This window comes from Fusarium phalaenopsidis, assembly GCF_050370095.1.
Source record: "Fusarium phalaenopsidis strain FUZ10S chromosome Unknown contig_32302, whole genome shotgun sequence".
Classification (NCBI taxonomy): Eukaryota; Fungi; Ascomycota; class Sordariomycetes; order Hypocreales; family Nectriaceae; genus Fusarium; species Fusarium phalaenopsidis.
In genome coordinates this window covers 4563243-4582946 of record NW_028145405.1, presented here as the reverse complement: position 1 = coordinate 4582946, position 19704 = coordinate 4563243, and the positions used below count along the sequence as shown (strand labels likewise).

At 54.8% G+C, this 19704-nt stretch overlaps 5 protein-coding genes across 5 annotated transcripts; 1 reads left to right on the top strand and 4 right to left on the bottom strand.

Moving 5' to 3' along the window:
- Window positions 1-397: 397 nt before the first annotated feature.
- Window positions 398-1868, bottom strand: LRP88_08765 (E3 ubiquitin-protein ligase RNF103; the record flags this gene model as incomplete). Its single annotated transcript, XM_083245265.1, has 2 exons — window positions 398-1580; window positions 1657-1868. The coding sequence occupies 2 exons, from the start codon at window positions 1866-1868 to the stop codon at window positions 398-400; spliced, it is 1395 nt and encodes a 464-aa protein (XP_083099759.1).
- A 4389-nt stretch (window positions 1869-6257) lies between these two features.
- Window positions 6258-7357, top strand: LRP88_08764 (cyclophilin-like domain-containing protein; the record flags this gene model as incomplete). Its single annotated transcript, XM_083245264.1, has 5 exons — window positions 6258-6295; window positions 6385-6503; window positions 6738-6883; window positions 6967-7104; window positions 7157-7357. 5 exons carry the CDS (start codon window positions 6258-6260, stop codon window positions 7355-7357), a joined length of 642 nt encoding a protein of 213 aa, XP_083099758.1.
- A 741-nt stretch (window positions 7358-8098) lies between these two features.
- LRP88_08763 (uncharacterized protein) lies at window positions 8099-9826 on the bottom strand (the record flags this gene model as incomplete). Its single annotated transcript, XM_083245263.1, has 1 exon — window positions 8099-9826. The coding sequence occupies one exon, from the start codon at window positions 9824-9826 to the stop codon at window positions 8099-8101; it is 1728 nt and encodes a 575-aa protein (XP_083099757.1).
- Window positions 9827-13264: 3438 nt separating this feature from the next.
- LRP88_08762 (uncharacterized protein) lies at window positions 13265-15936 on the bottom strand (the record flags this gene model as incomplete). The annotated part of the gene is made up of 3 exons (XM_083245262.1): window positions 13265-15168; window positions 15216-15446; window positions 15495-15936. The coding sequence occupies 3 exons, from the start codon at window positions 15934-15936 to the stop codon at window positions 13265-13267; spliced, it is 2577 nt and encodes an 858-aa protein (XP_083099756.1).
- Window positions 15937-16870: 934 nt separating this feature from the next.
- LRP88_08761 (RNA-binding ribosome biosynthesis protein MRD1) lies at window positions 16871-19704 on the bottom strand (the record flags this gene model as incomplete). The annotated part of the gene is made up of 4 exons (XM_083245261.1): window positions 16871-18373; window positions 18583-18977; window positions 19035-19422; window positions 19474-19704. The coding sequence occupies 4 exons, from the start codon at window positions 19702-19704 to the stop codon at window positions 16871-16873; spliced, it is 2517 nt and encodes an 838-aa protein (XP_083099755.1).

The window sequence follows — 19704 nt, the reverse complement described above, 5'->3', positions numbered from 1 at the left end:
TTTTCCAGCCCAATGCAAGTACAATACCTCCCGTCTTACACATGAAGCCTTTGATAAAATCAGGATACCCCCCACGCGACCCTTGCCCTCTACCTCGATGCATGCGAAGCCAGCGGTCCCTCGCATGCCCTTACCAGGGGTATATATAGCTCATCAAGCCCTATACGTCCTCGGATAATCATCCACATACCTACCTCATACCCATCTTGCTGTCCCACGTGTATCTTATGCGGTCTGAAACAAACATGCCGTGTCATAAAAGTCGAGTGCTTTATAGTGAAAAGATTCATGACGGTTGTGCCCTGCGTTTGACGGCTGGGTAAAAAAGAGAGAAAACCATCGCTAGCGAGAAATATCGTGTCGTTATGTAATAAGAATGGAAAACGGAAAGCCACATTTATTGAGCAGCAGCCGCGGGACGATTTGCCGCCTCAAGTTGTGATGGTGTTACAGTCTCGGCAGCGCCGTTGTTCTGACTGGGAGGCTGCTCTTGTCGTCGTCGACCGAAGCGGAAGGCGCCGCGTACGGATGACAGCACTCCGCCATTTGACGCCCGAGTAGCTTCCGGACTTTGCTGAGTCTGATCAGGTTGTGTGGCCTGCTCTGTACCCTCGGGTCTTCGCTCAGATCGCCGGCGTTGGGGCGCTTCTGGGGTCGGGGTTGCGTTTTGTGCACCACGAGGACCCCGGACCCAAGCAGAGCGAATCGCAGCAGGAAGGTTGAAGCGAGGGTTGTTCCGGGGATCAAAGCTGGAGCCGTTGTTGGCGTTGGCATCGTTCGAGGCTTCGGGAACAGGTCGAGGCTTGGGGACATAGTAGTCGGCCTTGCAGAGCGGACAGCAGGCTCGGCGGCTCGTCAACCATGGATCAAGACAGACGGCGTGGAAGGCGTGACCACAAGTCAGTCCACGGACGTCGTCATCATCCTCCAGTGTATCAATGCAAATAGCACAGGTGTCACCGGGGGCCTCCAAACACTCGGGTGGCAGGGCACCATCGATGTGGTCGTCGTCATCATCCGAATCCTCACTCGAAATTCGCTGAAGCTGATTGTTGTTTGTTGTCTGCTCAGTCGAGGTCTGGCCGGCCTCGGCGGGTGTGGCTGTGGTTTCCTTGGGTTTCTCGTCTTTAGGCTTCTCATCCTTGGGCTTCTCGTCAGCTACTACAGCCGCAGCGGTAGTAGGTGCCGGTGTCTCGGTTGTATTGTTTGCTCCCGTTGCTTCACCTTCACCCCTCGCCACGGCACTGGTAGATGGTCGTCCATCGGTCGAGTCGCGTTCCTTGGCTGAAAAGTCTGGCACAATTCCATCGGCTTCTCGTATGCTGTTGGGTCGGGTTGGGGGAGCCGAAACGCCGCCAGTGGTGGGAAGACCTTCCCTCGCACGATCGGAGACCCATGTCTTGTATTTCATCATGGGGAACTTGTCGTTCACCTCGTCCATCGTCATCAACTTCTTCTCGCGACGTCGACGATGAGGCCGAGGCATGTTTTCGAGGGTGATGGGCTCGCCGTCTTCGTTCATTCGCATCGCGCGGTTCCGAGCGTTATATCGGAAGCAGTACTTGACACCGACAATAATCCTGAGAAAAGTTAGTGGCGTTGCATCTTTTGCAATCCAGCCACAGTGCATGTGATTTGGACGCAAGCGGAGCTCACCATAAATTCGTAAACACGACACCGAAGCCGAGGGCAACAAAGAATAAAAGAGGTGAGCTAGACCCATTATTGCTATTATTGTTGTCGCGATTTTCGGACTCGCTCGTCTGGGCGCTGGCGCTGGAGGTTGTGGTTGAGGACGAGTCCTCGGGAGCGGCGGCGCGGGCGACGATGTGAGTGACCTCAGTCAACAACTGATTGATGACGGCCATGTTTACGGTCGGAGGAGAGCGACAGCAGACACAGAGCGATGGAAGGCTGGCTCGAATTGACTCTCGGGCTGCCGTACGGGTACCATGGGCCGTTCAAGGCCAGAAACTCTCGCGGAGGGACCAGGGCGCCTGGCGCAGCGGGTGCAGCACGGCAAATGCAGGGCCAGGCACTTTATTCCAGCGGTTGCGTCAACATCAAACGATCAACCTTGAGCCGAGAAAAGGTATCCGCAGCCAAACTTTTGTTCTTTTTGTTTTCCTCCTCGTACAAGCGAGAGAAGAAAAAACGAGGGGATGATGATGGTAGGTTTGATGGGGTGAGCGGCGGAGGGCGGAGGTGCAGTGGAGTTGGCAGGACAAGGCAAGAGGGAAGAGATCCCAGGACAGGCGCGAGTGTGGACGCCCTCTGGATAAAAAGAGAGCAAGAGCAAAGGACGACGAAGGAGGAATGGGGGATGGGGCGAGCGAAACCGGGCCGGGGGTGGAATGACGGGATCTGAGTGGTCGAGGACGATAGGTGTGTGGGGCCAACGCCGTGGTGAACACTGTGCAAGGGACCTGGCCTGACGCTCTCAGCCCGGAAGCACAGGGCCTATGATGGAGGGGCCCTCCCTCACAGCGGGCCTAGAGATTCTGGAGATGCCCTCGGGCGGTGGAGAGACCGGCCTGAAAGAGGGAGGTCGCTGGAGGTTGGCGTTACTGACAGGGGGGCCTCTACAGCAAGGGGGGGATGGATGGACGGGCCAAGTCTTTCCACAATCTGCCTGTGCGACACAGAACAACCGAATGCTTTCTTTGCCCCGGCCGCTGTGACCCGCTGGCGGTCTGATGTCCGTGGCTGGAATCCCTCTCCGTCTCGTCTCAAAATGCCTCTTTGTGCCTCTGGAGTCTGGGGTGGTGGTTTCTGAGAGGTCGGGGCCCGCGGACGGTTCGGTGGTTGGTGGGATGGCCTGCCGCTTCGAGACTGGCGAGACTTTTTTATCTCTCGTTATTGTTGTTTTTTTGTTCTTTGATGGGGCCTCGACTGCTGCGCCGTTAAAGGGAGGACTCGAGATACATATGTACAATGGGTCGACGAGGCATTTTAAAGACCAGCCAGACCCGTTCAACACAGCATCGAGCATTTGCTTGTTCGCGCTGTGGTCTCGGACTTGGCGTATTGACTTGGGCCGGATTTGTGATTCAATCAACAACAATACAAGCGGATTGGATGAATGGGTTTCTTCGTTACGGCTAAGAGGCTTCAGCATCTGGAGTGTGTGACAGCCACAACAGGGTATGGTTCACCTCACTCGACGGGATAATGGTTCGTGTTGGCAACCGTGCTCCCTCCAATACCAGGCCAGCCAGTTGATACGCCGTGCCGTACGCAAATGACATTTCCATCCGTCCTCGCTCGTCCCGGCCTCAACTGCAAATACAGGACAGCACAATACGCATACGCAGCACACCGCAGGTTTCAGCACCCTTGAGATGACGACGCTCGTATTAGACTTCTTCTAAGGGTCTAGATGGAGGTCCCTTTTCGCATGGACTAATGGGCTCCTCCGCAACGCATCTTTACGCCGGGCGAAGCTCACCTTTCCCTCTGCTGCCGCTGACATTCGTGGCGCAGCGCCGCGGGGGAGGTGGAGCCCTGAAGCACTGAAAGCACGGGGATGACGGGGGTCCCGGGAGCGGGTCGTCGTCTTTGATTCCATGTTTGACGGCGATCTCTGGCAAAAAAGACGAGCTTTGATTGTCGGCGGCTCACGGGTTGTGGGAGAAGCCGCTCCTGAGGGAAACTCTATTGATATTGCAGCCTTCAATTGAGAAGCTACAGTATCGACAAGCATCTCGTTGCCCTTGTCGAGCAGAGAGCTGTTCTCACCTCGCATGCCGTCATCTCACCACCCGTCATGATAAAAGTCGCCACTCGACAACACGCCAGCGCAACTCTCCGAGAAGCCGGATTAGACCGTCAGGAGCTGTCACTGCTATTCATGTGCATTGTTTATTATTCTTTGAATTTTTTTCTTCTTCGCTTGCTCCTCCGGCCCAAAACCTCGACCGACCGCGCTTCTCGCGGCCTTCTGTTCTCCACTTGATGCCGACCCAGCTTGTCTCAGCCCCGTCCCGCCCGGCCCGCGCGATGCTCCTTGTTCTACCTTTACAAGCCCGGGCATCGTCATAAGCTATCCATCGAGTAAGAGGCATGATCAAGAACATTGCCCCTATCTCATTCTCCTATCTCTGCAGAAAGGGGGCTGATGTTGTGATGGTCAGCTGTCGACCGCCCCCAAGGGTCTAGACAAGCGGCGCAGCCCACGGGTATCCCAAAAGCTTGGTTGAGCTTGACCTCACCGTGGCGGCAAACGCATGTAGATCTAGAACTACCCGTTGCAGGAGCTCCGAGTTGCTGGGATAGCCTCCGGGTCTAGCTCCCGTGATTGTCCCTTGTGAAACCAGCCATCCGAGATATCCAGTCGGCCGGCATGCGAAGATCGAACACCGTTGATTTTGAGCACGCGCAGGCTGTAGATTTGTGTCGCAGTGCCAGGGATGCACAAGGATCATGGTAATGAATCATGTATTATGATGAAACTCGGTTCCTCATTGACAGCTGTCTCACAATGCAGACGACATGGTCGTCTTGAGAGCAAATCGTAAACAAGGTCGCATCTTGCGCGTCCTTGACAATCTGGGCGGCCCTCTAAGCAACCAGCACCGAAACCTCGAGCCCAGCGCTGAAACGAACTGGGAACGAACGCACTGAGGGATTCAGAGGTAAACCACAGTGCATCTCAGCAAGCTCTCACACGGCTCCTAGCGCCGATTTCAGCTGTGTGGGTTGTCTCGTTGCGTTGCTCACCACTTCTTGTCTGCAGTTCCAGTCTAGCTGGCTGCATGGATGGGCTGCCCCAGTGATGTCGCGCTGCACCCCGTCTGGCTGGCCTTGTTCTTGCTTTGCTCTCCGCGGTGGCGATTGGATCGCCAAAATGCCTCGTCCTCCTCTCTGGCGCGGTCAGCAGTGAGCTGCCAGGGACGGGAATAAGGCCCCAAAGCCCATTCAAGGGCCTCCAATCGGCCGGAATGTGCGGACGACGGAAGAAGCGGCTTGTTCGGCAGCAACGGGCACATGCACAACTCCATTTCTTCGGGTCCGTTTTTGTCTCTTATTGTTTATTCATCGGATGTTCTTCTTCCTGTTGATCTTCCCGTGCATCCCGGCAGTTGACGACTTTCTTCCTGGTCTTCCTGACGGGGCTATGACGCATCCATTGGATCCTCCAAAAGGGCCTGACTGTCAGACGACCAGCGAATAAACAAGTCCCCATGTCAGATCTTGACTCTGGACCGTTGCTGCTAAACGCCGGGAATCTCGGGTTTGGTCAAAGTTAATTGGGGAGTTTGGAATTTTACTCTGGTCGAATGCCGGCGAGCGTACCGGTGCCCTTGTTGCTGTCGTCGTCAACATCGGGCTGTGCAAAGATATCAATCATGCATCTTTTATACGCCCGCAGCGTATTGGGCATGTTGCGTATCTGATCGAGGCTATAGTTCTTGGCTTTCTGACGCAAGATCATGTTATTACTCAGCCATGACAGTAAAGTGTCTGACAGCTGTGAGCTGTCTCGGGCCTCATGATCCTTCTTGATGAGCCTCACAGGCTTTCTGCGAGGCTGCCAGACTACCAGTGATCTTGTCAATTTCTGTTCAGAGGATGGATGGACCCTGACTCTCACCAACATTAAATATCAATTAGTCAGGCGCCTCGTCTCGACGATCCCAATGCTCGGTGTCTCATTGACCCGCGAACCGGCTGGAAAAGCTTAACAGGTCTCTTTTCCACAACGGGCGCCAGACAGCAATAGTCCCTCAGCCAAGCAAGACGCCATCGACAGCAGGCTCACATTCTCCCGCTTCCCCGCGTGTGCGCCCAGACGAGACGGCGTAGCATCGCTTCATGATTCTCCTCTCCTTGGTGCCACCCCCGCCTGGGGCTAGGCCTAGGTTCATGATGGGGTATCGTTTACCGCGGGGCGGAGAAAGGGCTTCAGCCGTGGTCTAGGTGAAGCCATGGATGACAGAATCGTACCATTGAGCGGCTCTTGATCCAAGAAGAATCATCCGTGCTCACTCGAATAATACATGCAAGCGAACAGGAGTCTCCTGTGGTGAAAAAGCCTCTGAAAAGAATGGACCAGTGAAAAGCCCTCCCCTGCTTCTCCGTATCGATTTCCGAATTAGGTTTTTGGGTGTCTCCATCCTTGCCCCACGCAAAAACCCCAAATGCAGCCTGAATGCAGCGAGCGGCGTCCATCCCGACTTGACAAACCTTCAATCTCTTGAACGTGATCAGCATCTCAACGAATCGGCGTGTACAACCGCGTCTCCAAACATTTCGTGATGCCTCCTACTCAACTGCCCGAGTCGGGAAACCCTCTGTGAGTTTTCCCCGTCTTCCTGTCTTTCCTCTCGCGCCCTCTCAACATCCCCGTTCAGGTGGCGGTGCAGAACACATCACCCCCGGCAGAGCGAACAGTGGAGAGGGCGCAATTCGAGTCAGGTCTGGTCCATGGAGAGAAAGTGTGTGTGGGCTGATTCTTGGCTGGTCTCGTCCTTGCAGCGTCTTCTTCGACATCACCATCGGAGGTTAGTCCCCCCGCGTCCGCCCTCCCATCCTCCGTCCTCGGCCTACATGCCCCGGCCCCGAGCCGGCATGTCCGGAGCTTCATCTGGGGCCGACTCGGCATTTGGAAGATGAAGCTATTCCCATGGGTCACTCATGCGCTGTTGTGCAAGGCTCGCCTATTGTTGCCCTGCTACTGAGCTTCATCTCACTCGAGTAACCTTTCAACCCGAAGCCCAAGCTCACGTCGTCCCTAGGTGAACCCCTCGGCCGCATCACCTTTGAGCTATTCAAAGATGTCGTGCCCAAGACTGCCGAAAACTTTCGCCAATTCTGCACTGGCGAGTCTAAGAACCCTGCCGGTCGACCCCAGGGCTACAAGGGTTCCAAGTTTCACCGCATAGTGAGTTTTCCTCCTACGTGTTTAACCCTCGATCTTTCATATTGCTCCGTATAGGACAAGCAGGCTGATATTGCGGAAAACAGATCCCCAACTTCATGTGTCAGGGCGGTGACTTCCTTAGCGGAGATGGCACCGGCTCGACGTGTATCTGGGGCTTCAAGTCCTTCGAGGATGAGAACTTTACCCTCAAGCATGACCGACCTGGTCTGCTCTCCATGGCTGTATGTCTTTTCCCTCCTTTGTTACAACTCAGACACTCATATGACTATACAGAATGCCGGCCCCAACACCAACGGCTCTCAGTTCTTCATCACCACTGTCCCTACCCCCTTCCTCGACAACAAGCACGTCGTCTTTGGCAAGGTCGTCGACGGCATGGACGTTGTCAAGAAGATGGAGGCCACCAAGACGGGTTACCGTGGCAAGGACGTCCCCAACTTGGATGTGGTGATTGCTCAGTGCGGTGAGATGTAGTTGTCGTCGGATACACAGGAACGGAAGAGACAATGCAACCATATTTGGCCTGGTAACGCCCGAGGGCTGGACAGGGATCGAGATTTCAGAACTGTAGATACCCATCGGAATATCATCTCGACTCCCTATTGTCGGCGCTTTTCACTCTCTGTGCCATGTATCACTTGTGCCTCACGAGATAGATTGCGTGCAGCGTGTACACCGTCGGCCACCTTGTATTAAGCCGGCAGCCGAAATGACCTCCTGAAGGATACCTTCTCACAGTCACAATCACAAGGAATCACTGAAACATTACAAACACGTTCTACAAGTCACATAGCACAGAGTCAGACATCAAGTACTGGTGTGAACCGTTTTCGAATTTTTTTTAAACTGGGAGCTTGTTTCCGCCCGTAAATCCCATGTATACTCGCTCCCCTTACTCAAGCCAAAGAGAGAAACATTGCAATAAATCAGATCCCGTGCTTAAAATCAAATGGGCATCCGTTCGCCTCTCCTTCCTCCGTTTCTAAGACGGTGGAGAGAAGAGGCCGAACTAGGAGCCGTTTTCGCTAAGAACAAACAATAGTGGTATCATGTATCCAACGCCGTTTATATGCGACCGGCGCGCCTGACCCCTTTTTCGCCGTGTTTCCCTATTCTCCCTAATAGGAGGGGACGCGGCCGTATATGTACGTTAGTTGCTAGTATAGTGAAGCCTATGAGCTTCACGAAAGGAGGGCTTGGGATACATGAAGCGACCTAAAAGTCGCCAAACACCCAGTTCTCGCGTCGGCGGAGGAAACCCGAGGGAATGGGAGGTCCGCTCTTGGTCGGCGCGGCACTGCTCACGGGCAGGGGCGTCTCGCGGAACTGGCCACCGGGGATGGTTTGTTGAGGGGGTGAGTTGATGACGGTGGAGGACGGTCTGTTGATGTGGGTGGTGAGAGTCTCGACGACAGTCTGAGCGGGCTCGGCGGGAGCGTCTTCGCCAGTGGCCGAGGGCTTGGTCGAGATGTGAGTGATGATGGTCTCGTAGACAGTCGAAGGCTCCGGCTCCGGCTGCTCGACGTTGGTAGCGCCGGCGGTTGGGCTGGAGGTGACAAAGGTCAGGAACGAGGAGGGAGCAGTTGGGGGAGTGCCAACAGCTTCAGAGGCCTGGTTAGAAGGCGAAGGGTTGGGGACCACGGGGTTAGGGACCACCGAGGTAACAACACCATTGCCAGCGGTCTTGCTCCTGGTTACCAAGATTGTAGTCGTAGATGTCTTGGTGGTATCAACCGTGGGCTCAGCGGCAGGGCCAGTGGTCATGGACTCGGCGGGAACAGTGACATAAACTGTCGTGACAGTGGCAGGCGGCCGCACAGTCTCGGTGACGGTCACCGTAGCAACACCATCACCACCACCGATGGGAGTAGACGACGAAGGCACGCCAGGAGCAGAGGGCTGGACGGGCGATGAGGGCTGAGCAGGTGAGGTTGGCTGAGCAGAAGCCGAAGGAAGCACAGCGCTGCCACCTTCGTTGCCGTCAACATCGACCTGGTAGTTGTTCCGCATCTGGGCCTCGATACCAGCAGAGTAGATGTTCTGGTCATCGACCCAGTCCAGGCTCCCCACGTCCTTGGCGACAAACGAATCAGCCTGGGCGCCGGTGATCTTGATGTCGATAACGCTCGAGTAGCTCTCGTTGCGAGCGATGGCGTCCATGGTGAAGCCGTTGGGGTCCTTCTCGCCGCGCATGAAGGTGCCGGCCCAGGGGAATTTGCCGTTCTTGGTGGCGTCCATGTTGATCTTCTCAGCGTTCAGATCGGGCCAGTCCCAGTACCAGTAGATGGTGTAGATGTCGCCGGCCTTCAAGTCGTCGGGCAGCTTGATGTCGGACTGGCAGGCGAGTTCCTTGGTGGGAAGAGCGCCCTTAGGGGCGAGCTCGCTGGATCGAGAGGTGCTGAGTTGGCCAGGGTTGGGCTGGTAACACTGGCCGTCATCGTAGTTGCGCGTAGCGATAAGGCGGCCGCGCTTGTCACCGCCTGTACCGTCCTTGTTCCAGATCAGGTGGACGTCAAAGAGCTTCTCCTGCTCCTTGGGTCGAGTGGTGCCGTAGAAGTACAGAGTGCCACGGTTCTTGGGCTTCTTGGGCTGGTTCTCAGGGAGGGTGGTGTGGCCATTCTCGAGGTGCATAATAGCGATGTAATCACCAGCGGAGGCCTCGAGCATAGGGTGTTGAGGGTTCTTCTCAAGCTTGAACTTGTTGAGAACCTCTTGGCCAGAATATGCGGGCTGTCCAGCAGCCGGCAGGATGTTCTGGGGGATGGAGTCGGTAAAGGGAGGGTTGGTAGAGTCGCGGGGCACATATCCGCGAGGGAAACCGACGTTCCCAATCATGGTGCCATTTCTAGCCAGCTTGTAGGCATATTCGACCCACGAGTGAGCCGAAGCAGGCGAGATGAGAGTTGCGCCGGCGAGGGCGAGGGCGGAGGCGGAGACCTTCATGATGAAAGTAGTCGCTTGTTGGTGTTTCGGACGATAGTCGGATGCTTTCAAAGTATTGTTGGTAGAGTCGAGATGGTGACGATGCTTTCGAGCAGGTTTGAAAAGCTTTGGGGGAAGAAGAAGAAGGAGTAGAAAAGTATAGTCGGGTCAAAGTCGTGGTAGAAATGAATGTAAATGACGAGGCCTTCTCTGAAAAGGAGCGACAGAGGAGGCGGAAGCCCTTCACTTTTGCTTCCCAAACCGGTGATTTATTGTTGCCCGATTGATGAAAGGGAAAACAATTGATATTGTTCGCGAGAGCAACGAGTGAATAAGGGCTATTTTTGTTTTTTTCCCCTCTTTGGCGGCTGGTGAACACTGTCGATGGATGGATTCGGCTTTGGCAGTGTCAAGCGGCTTTAATGAATGAAGCCCGTGACCAACGATAGACGACTCAATAACCCTTTTCGGTTTTATAGGTCCTTCTCGATAGAGAGAGGTAAAAAAGTGACTGGTATTGTTTGAGACGTGAGGAACAATCTCAGAGTGTGAAGCGAGTTGTGATGGGGTCCCCAGCGTCCAGCGTAGGTTTGAGAGAGTCAGTCCAGCTGAACTAAAAGAGAGAGTGAAGAGGAGTAAAAAAAGGCTGTAGTGCTTAAGAAAGAAAGGTATAGAATCGAAGTTGGTGACAAAGGAAAAAGAGAAAAAGGAAAAGAGTATCACCCCTCTAGTTGAGCATCTTTGATGTTCGTGACTCACGAACTAGAGTGGCGCGTTGTGAACGGGTGAAGCAGAAAGCTTATCGACAGAGTGAAAGTACGACAGCGAACCGGATGGATCAGACCCAGAGATGTTGAGGAAGAGGAGGACGGGGGTGTTGTTGTTGGACGTGGGAGGACGAGTGGTAATGAAGGGGTCCTTTTTCCTCGCACGAGAGGCAGGCAATCAATGACACAAAAGGTGGACACAACAAGACAAGACGGCAATTTTTTTTCTTTGAGAGCAGGCAATAACCAAGCAGGCACCCGGTGAACGAAACACTCTGAGAAACAGACCAAGTGGAGGGTGGGCAGTTGATATCGTGAGTCCGGAGAGCACCATGGCCTATCGTTGGGCACCGCGGTGGCGGTCATAGAAACGGGCCTGGGCGCGGCTGGGATGGATCTCGAGAGCATCGCGCATAATGCACAGGCGGGATGGTACGGTCGACCCGGCCTGGTGGGCAGACATTCCTTCTCTCATCTTGCTTCTGCTTCGTCTGGGGAAGCGCTCAAGGGGGGGCCACGTCGATGGTCCAGACTTCAGTCGTACAAGGCCCTGGGTTAGGGAAACGACCGCGTTTCAAGTCTCTGGGAGAGATAGCCGCCCGGTTGGATGAACAGCCTCATTCAGACGCGGGTCAGAGTCTAGGTTCACCCAAGAATAGCTATGAGGGTCAAGAGTCTAGAACCCTTGCTCAACTTACAACCTAGTATGAGGTCAAGTTGTCAGGTCTACAAGTATTGGCTGCTGGCGCCCGGAGAAAAGTTTGGGGTTCGCGGGCGTCTAATGAAATTGGCCCCCGTTTACAAGCGCGCCCTCTTCCGGCGGCCCATTGGCCCACAGGCGACCACTCTCTCAAAACCAACAGGGATTAAATACAGGGAATAGCAGGCCCTGGATAGATGATGTCTTGGTTCGCTGAGACTTTTCTCTCCCAGTCCCGTGTCTCAGAATACTGGGAAGTAAAAATACATAGGCCTACCGTCGCGGCCTTGTGGGCTCATGGACGACTGGCACCGAAATAGACAGACTCTAAACGCTGACGAGGCCTTGGGAATATTTGAAACCGGGCATGCCCTCTTTTCTTCTCTTGTTATCTTTATCTTTCTTCTCAATCTTGCTCACGAGCTTCGTCATCGTCCCACAAGGTCAATATAGTGGTCGCGTCTGCATTGACGAGCAATGTTTGATGAAGCGCCTGCCAGAAAAATCTCTTCACGAGACCAGTCGACTCGTGACTTGGAGCAAAGCATCTGACAAGACTTGTTAGAGATGAATGTTTTTCTCTCTTCTTCTCTCGTCTTCCTTTGATGGTTGCCGTTTCATGCAGGCGTTGCCCAATGTTGTGCATTGGTTGTGCAAAACAACCCCCAATAGGCAAAAACAGGCAAACACTCCCTCACCCACTTCAACTGACCAGGGTTTTTATCAAACAAAGAATGAGAGACCCTGTCAAGTCAGTTGAAACCCCCATCTTTTATATGACCCATCCATCTTCCGCTCTAGAGTACAATTTCGCAATGTTGCAATCCAACACCAAAAATGCCCCTTCGCCAAAGCTTCACTAATTGCTTCACTTTAAACTCCCTCAGCTCATTCATTCCACTTGCAACTCCTTCAACTCAATCTCTCTTCCTCCTCAAATTCAATCTATCGTCCAAATATCCAATAACCCCGCCCCCCCTTGATCCCCATCTCTCTCTCTCCCTCCCGCACACCCCCTCCCTTGTCATGGATGTTAGTTAACCTTTGTTCCTCCGTTTCAACTTTTCCACCCCACGTTTCCAAAAGTAGCACAAAAGAGCACCCCATCGTGATCATCACCTACGTCAAAGGCAATCTCATATCTTTTTCTCATTTTCTCGAAAATCCTGGCGAAAATCATTACATCAAAGGCTTCCTCTCATCACGTGCTCCTCCACATTGGGGGTGTCTTTGCTCACAAGCGTAAAAGCCAATGTCTCACCCACTCGCCCCCAGCTTGTCTCTGTCCTTCCTTTTGACATTAGCGTCAACCGATTACCTGGATCTAATGCCCTTTTTTCTTTTCCCTTGGCTGTTTCGTTTCCTCCTCTTACAGGGGAAAAAAAGACTTCGATGATTCCTCACCCCCTTCTAGACGTGTTTCAATATTGTTGTCAATCCCGCCTGGTGAAGAGACATGGCATTTCGTTTAGACGCCCCTTTGGAACCTTCGACCTGAAGATCCCCTCGTGCCTGCGTCCCCCGTGGAATGCTGTCGACTGTTCCTGTTCCTTGCTTTAGCCTCAGGTCGTGATGCAGTGATCGGCTAGAGCCCGTCAAGTGCAAACTTACTTTAATGACAGATGAGCTCTGCGGCGTTGGATCAGGAATGATGGCCTGGACGCATCGAGAACATGAGGCGCATCTTGGCTTGAAATCTTGAATCTTGAACTTGACTAAATTAAAGCTCTTCGTAAACTACCAAATAACATATGCCCGTCGTTTCTATAACCAAACATGGTATTACTGTCGTGAGTGATCAAGAATTCATGTCCCATACTCATACTCCCTCAACGCCGCCCGCAAATACCAGTACATGACCATGACCATTGTGACGTTTTAGCGTAAATGCATCATCAACCACTCCCCCCGTGCATCCTCATCAATGACTCGCTCTCTTAGATGCTTCCCTTTTGTGAATGGCTGACGAATGTGACCTCATCCATGCCCAGTTCACCATGCTCCAGCTGCCATCGTGACCGGCACATGGCCCTCAATCGTGTCCCCCCTGCGCCGCTTCATCGGCCGTGGGCTGCCGTCACGATCTGCCCCCATCTGTGTCCACTGTGACTGTGTCCACAACGAAGGTTGGTCGCTGCTTGGTTCCACCTTGGCACCTTGTGAGCCCCAGTCAGATCCCGCCCCTGTGCCAGTTGACCACCCATCCAGCGTCGGCATGTCCCAGCCCTGAAGACCGTCGCACTCTGAGTTGTCGTAGACAAGAGGGTTTGACAGGTCCAGTCCAGTCGTGGCAGTTGGACCCTGGAAGGGATTCACTGCCGACATGGCGGGCTTGAGATCTGCCAGCGTCGTCTGCACATCGTAGTAGCTTTGGCTCTGTGCGTGTCCCCCAACAGACTGGCTCTCGCCCGCCGTGCTGCACGTCGAAGGCAAAAAGCCGACGCCTGTGCTCGGGGGCATGCCGTGGTCAAAGCTGGTCGGGTACGACCCTTGTAGGCCGGCTGTTGGTGGAGGCGTAGCGAGCCCGTTGGAGAAGGACTCGAACAGCGTCAGTCCATTGTTTGCTGCCGGCACCGTTGGCACCTGCGCCAGGCTCACGTTGGTGTCCCACGCAGAGCTGAACGTCTCATTCATGGCCGCCGTCATGTGCTGGTTGATGGAAGGCGTGGGCGACATGATGGAGTCCCTAGAGACTGTTGCCGACGGGTAGACGAGAGCCTTTTGCTGGTGATAGCGGGACATAGGGTCGTTGACCGTCAACCACCGCCATGATGTGCCAGCCGGCTTGAACACTGGGTTGTACTTGTACCATTGGTTGGTCGTGTTGAACCGCCAGAAGATGATGCCCTGTCGAACCCATCGCGTCGAGTCGGGCGCACATGACCAGAGCTCTTGGTACATGGCCACCTTGCAGATGAGGTCGCTGCCCGTGAGCTCGCGCCGGGCCCAAGAGGCGGCATCACCGTCATCCTCGGATCGCTTGCGCTTGCTGCCGGCCCGGTCAAGGTCGTGCTTCTTGCGGTCGCCGTCTCCCTTTGACCGCTTCTCCTTCTTGCGCTGGTGCTCCACGTCCGGGTACTGCACCGCCTGGCTCAGGATGCTAGCCCACTCTACCGCGGGGAACGGGACGTGAATGTCCTGTCGGGGTCGGCTGTGGCAGTCACAGTCGGGCTTGGAATCTCCGCATCCCCGTCGGTGGATTCCCGTCTCGTTGGTGTACACACCCTGCTTCTTGTCGTCGCCGTGCAGCTCAGCCGGCCGGGTGAGGCGCGTCACACACTTCCACCGGTGATTCTGGAGGTTGGGCTGCGTGATTGCCACCTCAACAATGCCCGTGAGCTCAGACCCAGAGGGGAAGCGGGCGTGGTCGTGCAGCTCCAGAGTTGCGCACATCTCGAGGAGCAGACACTCCTCATCCCGGGTGGGAAGATCCAGAGTCTCATAGATCTCGGGCGCATCCTTCTGCCATCGCCGGGTAACCGTCTTGACACAGGCAGAGGTAGATCGGTCCAGCGAGCGAGTATACTCGTGAAGCAGCACATCCTTTCCAAGAACAGTAGGGCTGTCATCGCAGTTGCTGTACTTGTTCAGGTGGGGGAAAGACTCCTGGTCCAGAGGCGTGTCGTGAGAATCATAGGCAATATCATCTCTGATCTTGACCTCGGACGACGAGACATAGACCTCTGCCGTCTTGGGTCGGACTGTGATCAGAGACTGAAGAGCCAGAAGCTGCGAGAAGTACTCGTAGTTGGGCTTGACATCAGGGACACGGCCCTCTGCCAGAGCAGTCAGAACTGGGTTGGACTTGAACGACTCCTGCTCTTCCTCGTCGTAGTAGTCATCAGAGTTGGTTGAACCAGGCTCCTTCTTCTCCTCAGCAGGGAATAGGAAGTGGACTGCCAAATGTTAGTTGGTTCACTGGTTACTGGCCATACAAACTTACAGCATCGCAGATCTTCAAAGAACTTCTTGACCACTTGCATGTGGCTCGACACCTGCTTGCGTCCCATCTGCTCAATACTGTCGTTGCTGTTGTCGATTCGGAAGATTTCCTTGCTGCCAAGGATAGCAACGCAGATGACAAAGATGTATTCGCTGATCAGCATGTTACGGCCGTGGAGCTTTCCTCCCATGGAAAACTTGCGACGGCCCATGTGAGGCATAAGCAGGACAGCTAGAGCATGTCAGTATGGTTCATTTCAAGTATAGGAAGGATTCTTACAGTCAACAAAGGCATCCTCGAGCTCTGGCCTCCTCCACACTCCACCCTTATCTTTTTGGGTATCCTTGTGTGCTTGCCGGTTGCGGTATTGTCGAAAGGCAGGCCAGAAGTAGAGGGGGTTCACGCCGCTTCGAGGCCTCCTCTGGAAGCCTCGAGGCTGGTTTCGTGGTGTAGGGACGCGGTAAAGGCAGTCGAATGACTGTGAGGGAACCATGGGAGCTGGGAGGCTTTGGGGCACTGAGGGCGAGATGCCCACAGGGCTCTGATAGCATGAGACCATGCCGTTGAAGTTGTGTGATTGCGCGTTGCTGTTGGCTTCCCGCAGAGGCAGGCGGCTGTTGTTATGGTAGGTTCTTCGAGCATCTTGAAGGTAGTCTGGTGAAGGTGTATATCGCTGCGACGACAGCACCGGCCGCGGGTGATAGAGTGATGAAGAAGACATGGCAAAGGAATAACTGCTGCTGCAGCAGTGGAATGCCGGCAAGAGAGCTCACAGGAACAAGCTTGACGCAGCTGGAATACCGTTCGCAGCTCTACGTATGCAGACAATGAACAGACAAGAGAGGATGAGAAATGTTGGAAGGAATTCAAGACGTGGAATGGTGGGATAGATGTATGCTTCTGAAGAAAGGAGGTCCAGGCACTGGAACGAAGAATCGTCAGGAGAAATCTAATAGACGTCTATAAATCCAAGACTCGGGAACAGAGTATAGATAGTCTGAGGACCGTGTCCGCCGAGGCCAGGGCTGCCCGCCCCTCCTCGACCCAAAAGATCAAGATCCATCGCCATCCCATCCACAAAGGGTGGGAAGGGCGCCCCAGCGGCGGGGAACTGAGCAGGCTTCGCCCGGAGGGATGTCTACATCGAGGCGCCATGGCGGCCAATCGAGGGCACTTGCCTAAGCCACCAGCACATGGCAGCTTTGAGGTTTGGTCGAGGGCGTTAGTATGCAAGGGAGCGTCAGGGCGGGGCCGCCATGGTCCATCACCAGGGGAGGCGTCCATCTCCAGGGGAGGGTGGGGAGGGCGTGTCTCGAAACAACTTCAGAGACATCTTCACCCCGAACGGCCCAAGGTATGTGGACGAGATTAGAATCAGACATCCAGAGGATCCGCAGTTCCCCTGTCAGGGCGATGAAGTCTTGCACCAACCTCTAGTTCCGATCGTAGCCACGCCGGATAAGCGTTGCGGAATATGCATGTCATCCGCTCGCCAGCAACCAATGGTCCCTTGCCAAGGGAGAACGGCGCAGTCCCTGATGCGAGCGAGGCCATTCGCGTATAGGACACTCAGCCTTGTTGAAACTCTGGACGAGGCCATCGATTCGATTGAGCCTGTAGTCTGTTTTCTCATTCTCAACTCAGCTCAGCTCAACTCAACCCTCCATCTCGTCGTTCTCGTTGCCAATATTGACCCGCGTCCTCCCTCGTCCAGTCAACTGCTGGAGGGCGACCTTGTTGACCTGACCCCCTACCTTCTTCTGCATCTTTGCGATCTCCTCCTCAGCGTCGACTGCCTCTGCCTCCGCAAAGTCCAAGACAAGCTTGCGGCCCAGCAAGTGGGTGTCCCTCAACGCATTTAGCGCGTTCTCGGCTTCGCGGGGAGTGACAAAGTCGGCAAAGGCAAAACCCCTTGGGGTATAGTCAGCCTTCTTAGGAAGGCGTACCGATCTGAGCTGGCCGTACGTCCCAAACAGGGACCTGATATCCTTCTTGGTGGCTTGGAAAGGCAGGTTCTTGATGATGATCTTTGTACGCTGTCCTGCGGCCCTCTTGGCCTTGTCCTCTCGCCGTCTCTCCTCGGCTGCGTCATGCCCCTTGTGCGATGCCTTGACGGCGAGCGCGTGATCCTCCAGGACATGGCCATCCATAACTTTGAGTGCAGCCTGCGCTTGGCTCTTTGTCCGGAACTCGACAAAGCCGAACCCCATGCTAAGCGTCTGGCCTGGCTTCTTGGGATCCATCTTGGTCTTGACCCTGGCCGAGACGAATCCGTCGAGGGACTGAAAAGCTTCGGCAAGCCTGGTGGTCGACGTCGAAAAGTTTAAATTCCGCACAAACAGCGACGTCGTATCCACGTCGTCCTCCGGCTTATCACCGCGTGACAGCAGGTCATTCACACTAAGGTTTTGGACCGTCGGAGCCGGACGATCCTTTAGGGACACGGCTTGATCCAGTTGGTCGCCGCCTCTGAAGATGTCACTTGGCGCCTTCTCCAAGAAGAGGACGCTATCTCCAATCCGGCGATACGCAAGCTTCCCAAAAGCGGACTTGGCGTGATTAGGCTGCGTGAACTGCACAATGGCGATTGTTCCACTAGGAGGCATCAAAACTCTCAGCACGGGCCCAGACTCCTCAAACAGCTTACGGAGCTCGTCGATCGTCGTCCCATAGGGGAAGTTCTTGACCAAGATGGCCGTGTCGCCCCGCTTCTTTGACTTGAAAGCCTCCAGGTCCACTCCGTTAGCGGCGAAATAGGCTTTGGTCTCTTGGATGACGCTCGTCTCTGCGATAGCCTGCTTGACGGCCGCATCAGCAGAGGTAGGGTCGAGCATCTCGGATTTTGAAACACCAAGACGGTCAGCGACCGACGCGTTGACGGCGTCCTGGCTCATGTAGAGCGCATTCCAGTTGAAGGTGCTGGCAGATGCTTCTTGTTTCTTCCGAATCATGTTCTGCTTCTTGAGAGGGAGCTTGGAGATGGCAAACTCGTCCAACCCTGTGTCTCTCTTTGCGCTGGCAGGAATGATGTGGAGGATACGCCCCTGAAACGTCGCCCCATCCATGGCTTGGAATGCTTCAACCGCTCCCGACGGGTCACTGAACAGCACCAGGGCAAACCCCTTGCTGGTACCTGACTTGTTGGCGGGTAGATGGACCTGACGTGCATTGTTAGCCGGTGCCCAGCCATTGAAAGTCCACACAGAAAAATGCAACAAAATTGACAACAATTCAGACAATCGAAGCATCTACTAAAATATTCGCCCTGGTTCTCATCAAACACCGTAGTGTAAGCTGTCCCTATCAGGGGTTCATCACGTTGTCGGTTATAAAAGACGAAAAACAAATAAACAATCTTGAAACATACCTCTTCAAGTGCGCCGAACCCTTCGAAGGTCTCGCGGAGATCCTCCTCGGTAGCACTATAGGGGAGGTTCCGGACAAAGAGCCGAGACGTTCGGCGGATCGCCTCAAGTGAGTCGTCTTTCGGCGGCTCACCCCCCGATGGCTCGACAGTAGGCTCTTCAGCTGTCATCTCATCCTCATCCGAGGGGTTGGCCTGGGGACTGTTGACGACGTCGCTTCCCTCGGTATGACCAGTCTCTTTGGCAACAGGCCCTTGCGCAGGCGTTCGTTCCAGATCATCGGGATCAACAAGGTCCAGCAACCTGTTGGTACGTGAACGCAGCCAGTCGTCATCCTCTGCAACTACTGCCGAATGTTCCAGATCTGGTTGTTTGGTCTCTGATGACTCGGCTGTCTCTTCATCTGCAGGAGTTTGCATCTGTACATCGGCGGGGCCGGGTGTTTCTCTTGGACGCGGTGCTAGAGACTCCGAGGTTGGGGCCTTCTCCGGCGCCTCTATCCTGCGCTGCTTCTCCCTTCGAGTCGGGATCTGCTCGTACTCGTCGTCACTATCCTCCTCGGGAACGGCGGCGGCTGGTATCGCAGAGGCGCCGCCAGCCTGGTGGGCGTTGGCAGCATCTTCCAACGCGCCCTCTCCGCCGGTCTTCATGACCTGGAGGAACTCGCGCAGCTTGGGATCCACCGTCTGAGGCTCATCTCGCTTGCGCTTCCTCGAGCTCGCATCCGAGTCCTTCACGATCGGATGCTCCGCGCCCTTGGTGATGGTGCCTGTGCCTGTGCCTGCCGACGCATGCTTGGAATGCGAGGCGTTCTGGCCTTTGAGCAGGGCGGGGTCTGAGATCTAACATTCCATGAGCAACAGTCAGTCAAGACATGAGGATGGAGTCCTTACAGGTCTAGCTGTCTCAACGGCGATCTTGGACATACGAATGTAAGACTTGTTGAAGTACTTGACTGCCTTGGTCGCATCATCCGAGGTCTTGTAGCCGACGTAGCCAATACGTCGCTGAGGAATCAGCTTGACATCGGTAATCTCGCGACCCTTGGCGGAGAAGTGCTTCCGGAACTCGGCCTCGGAGATGTTGGGTGGCAAACCCTTGATGAAGATCCTTGATGAGGCCAT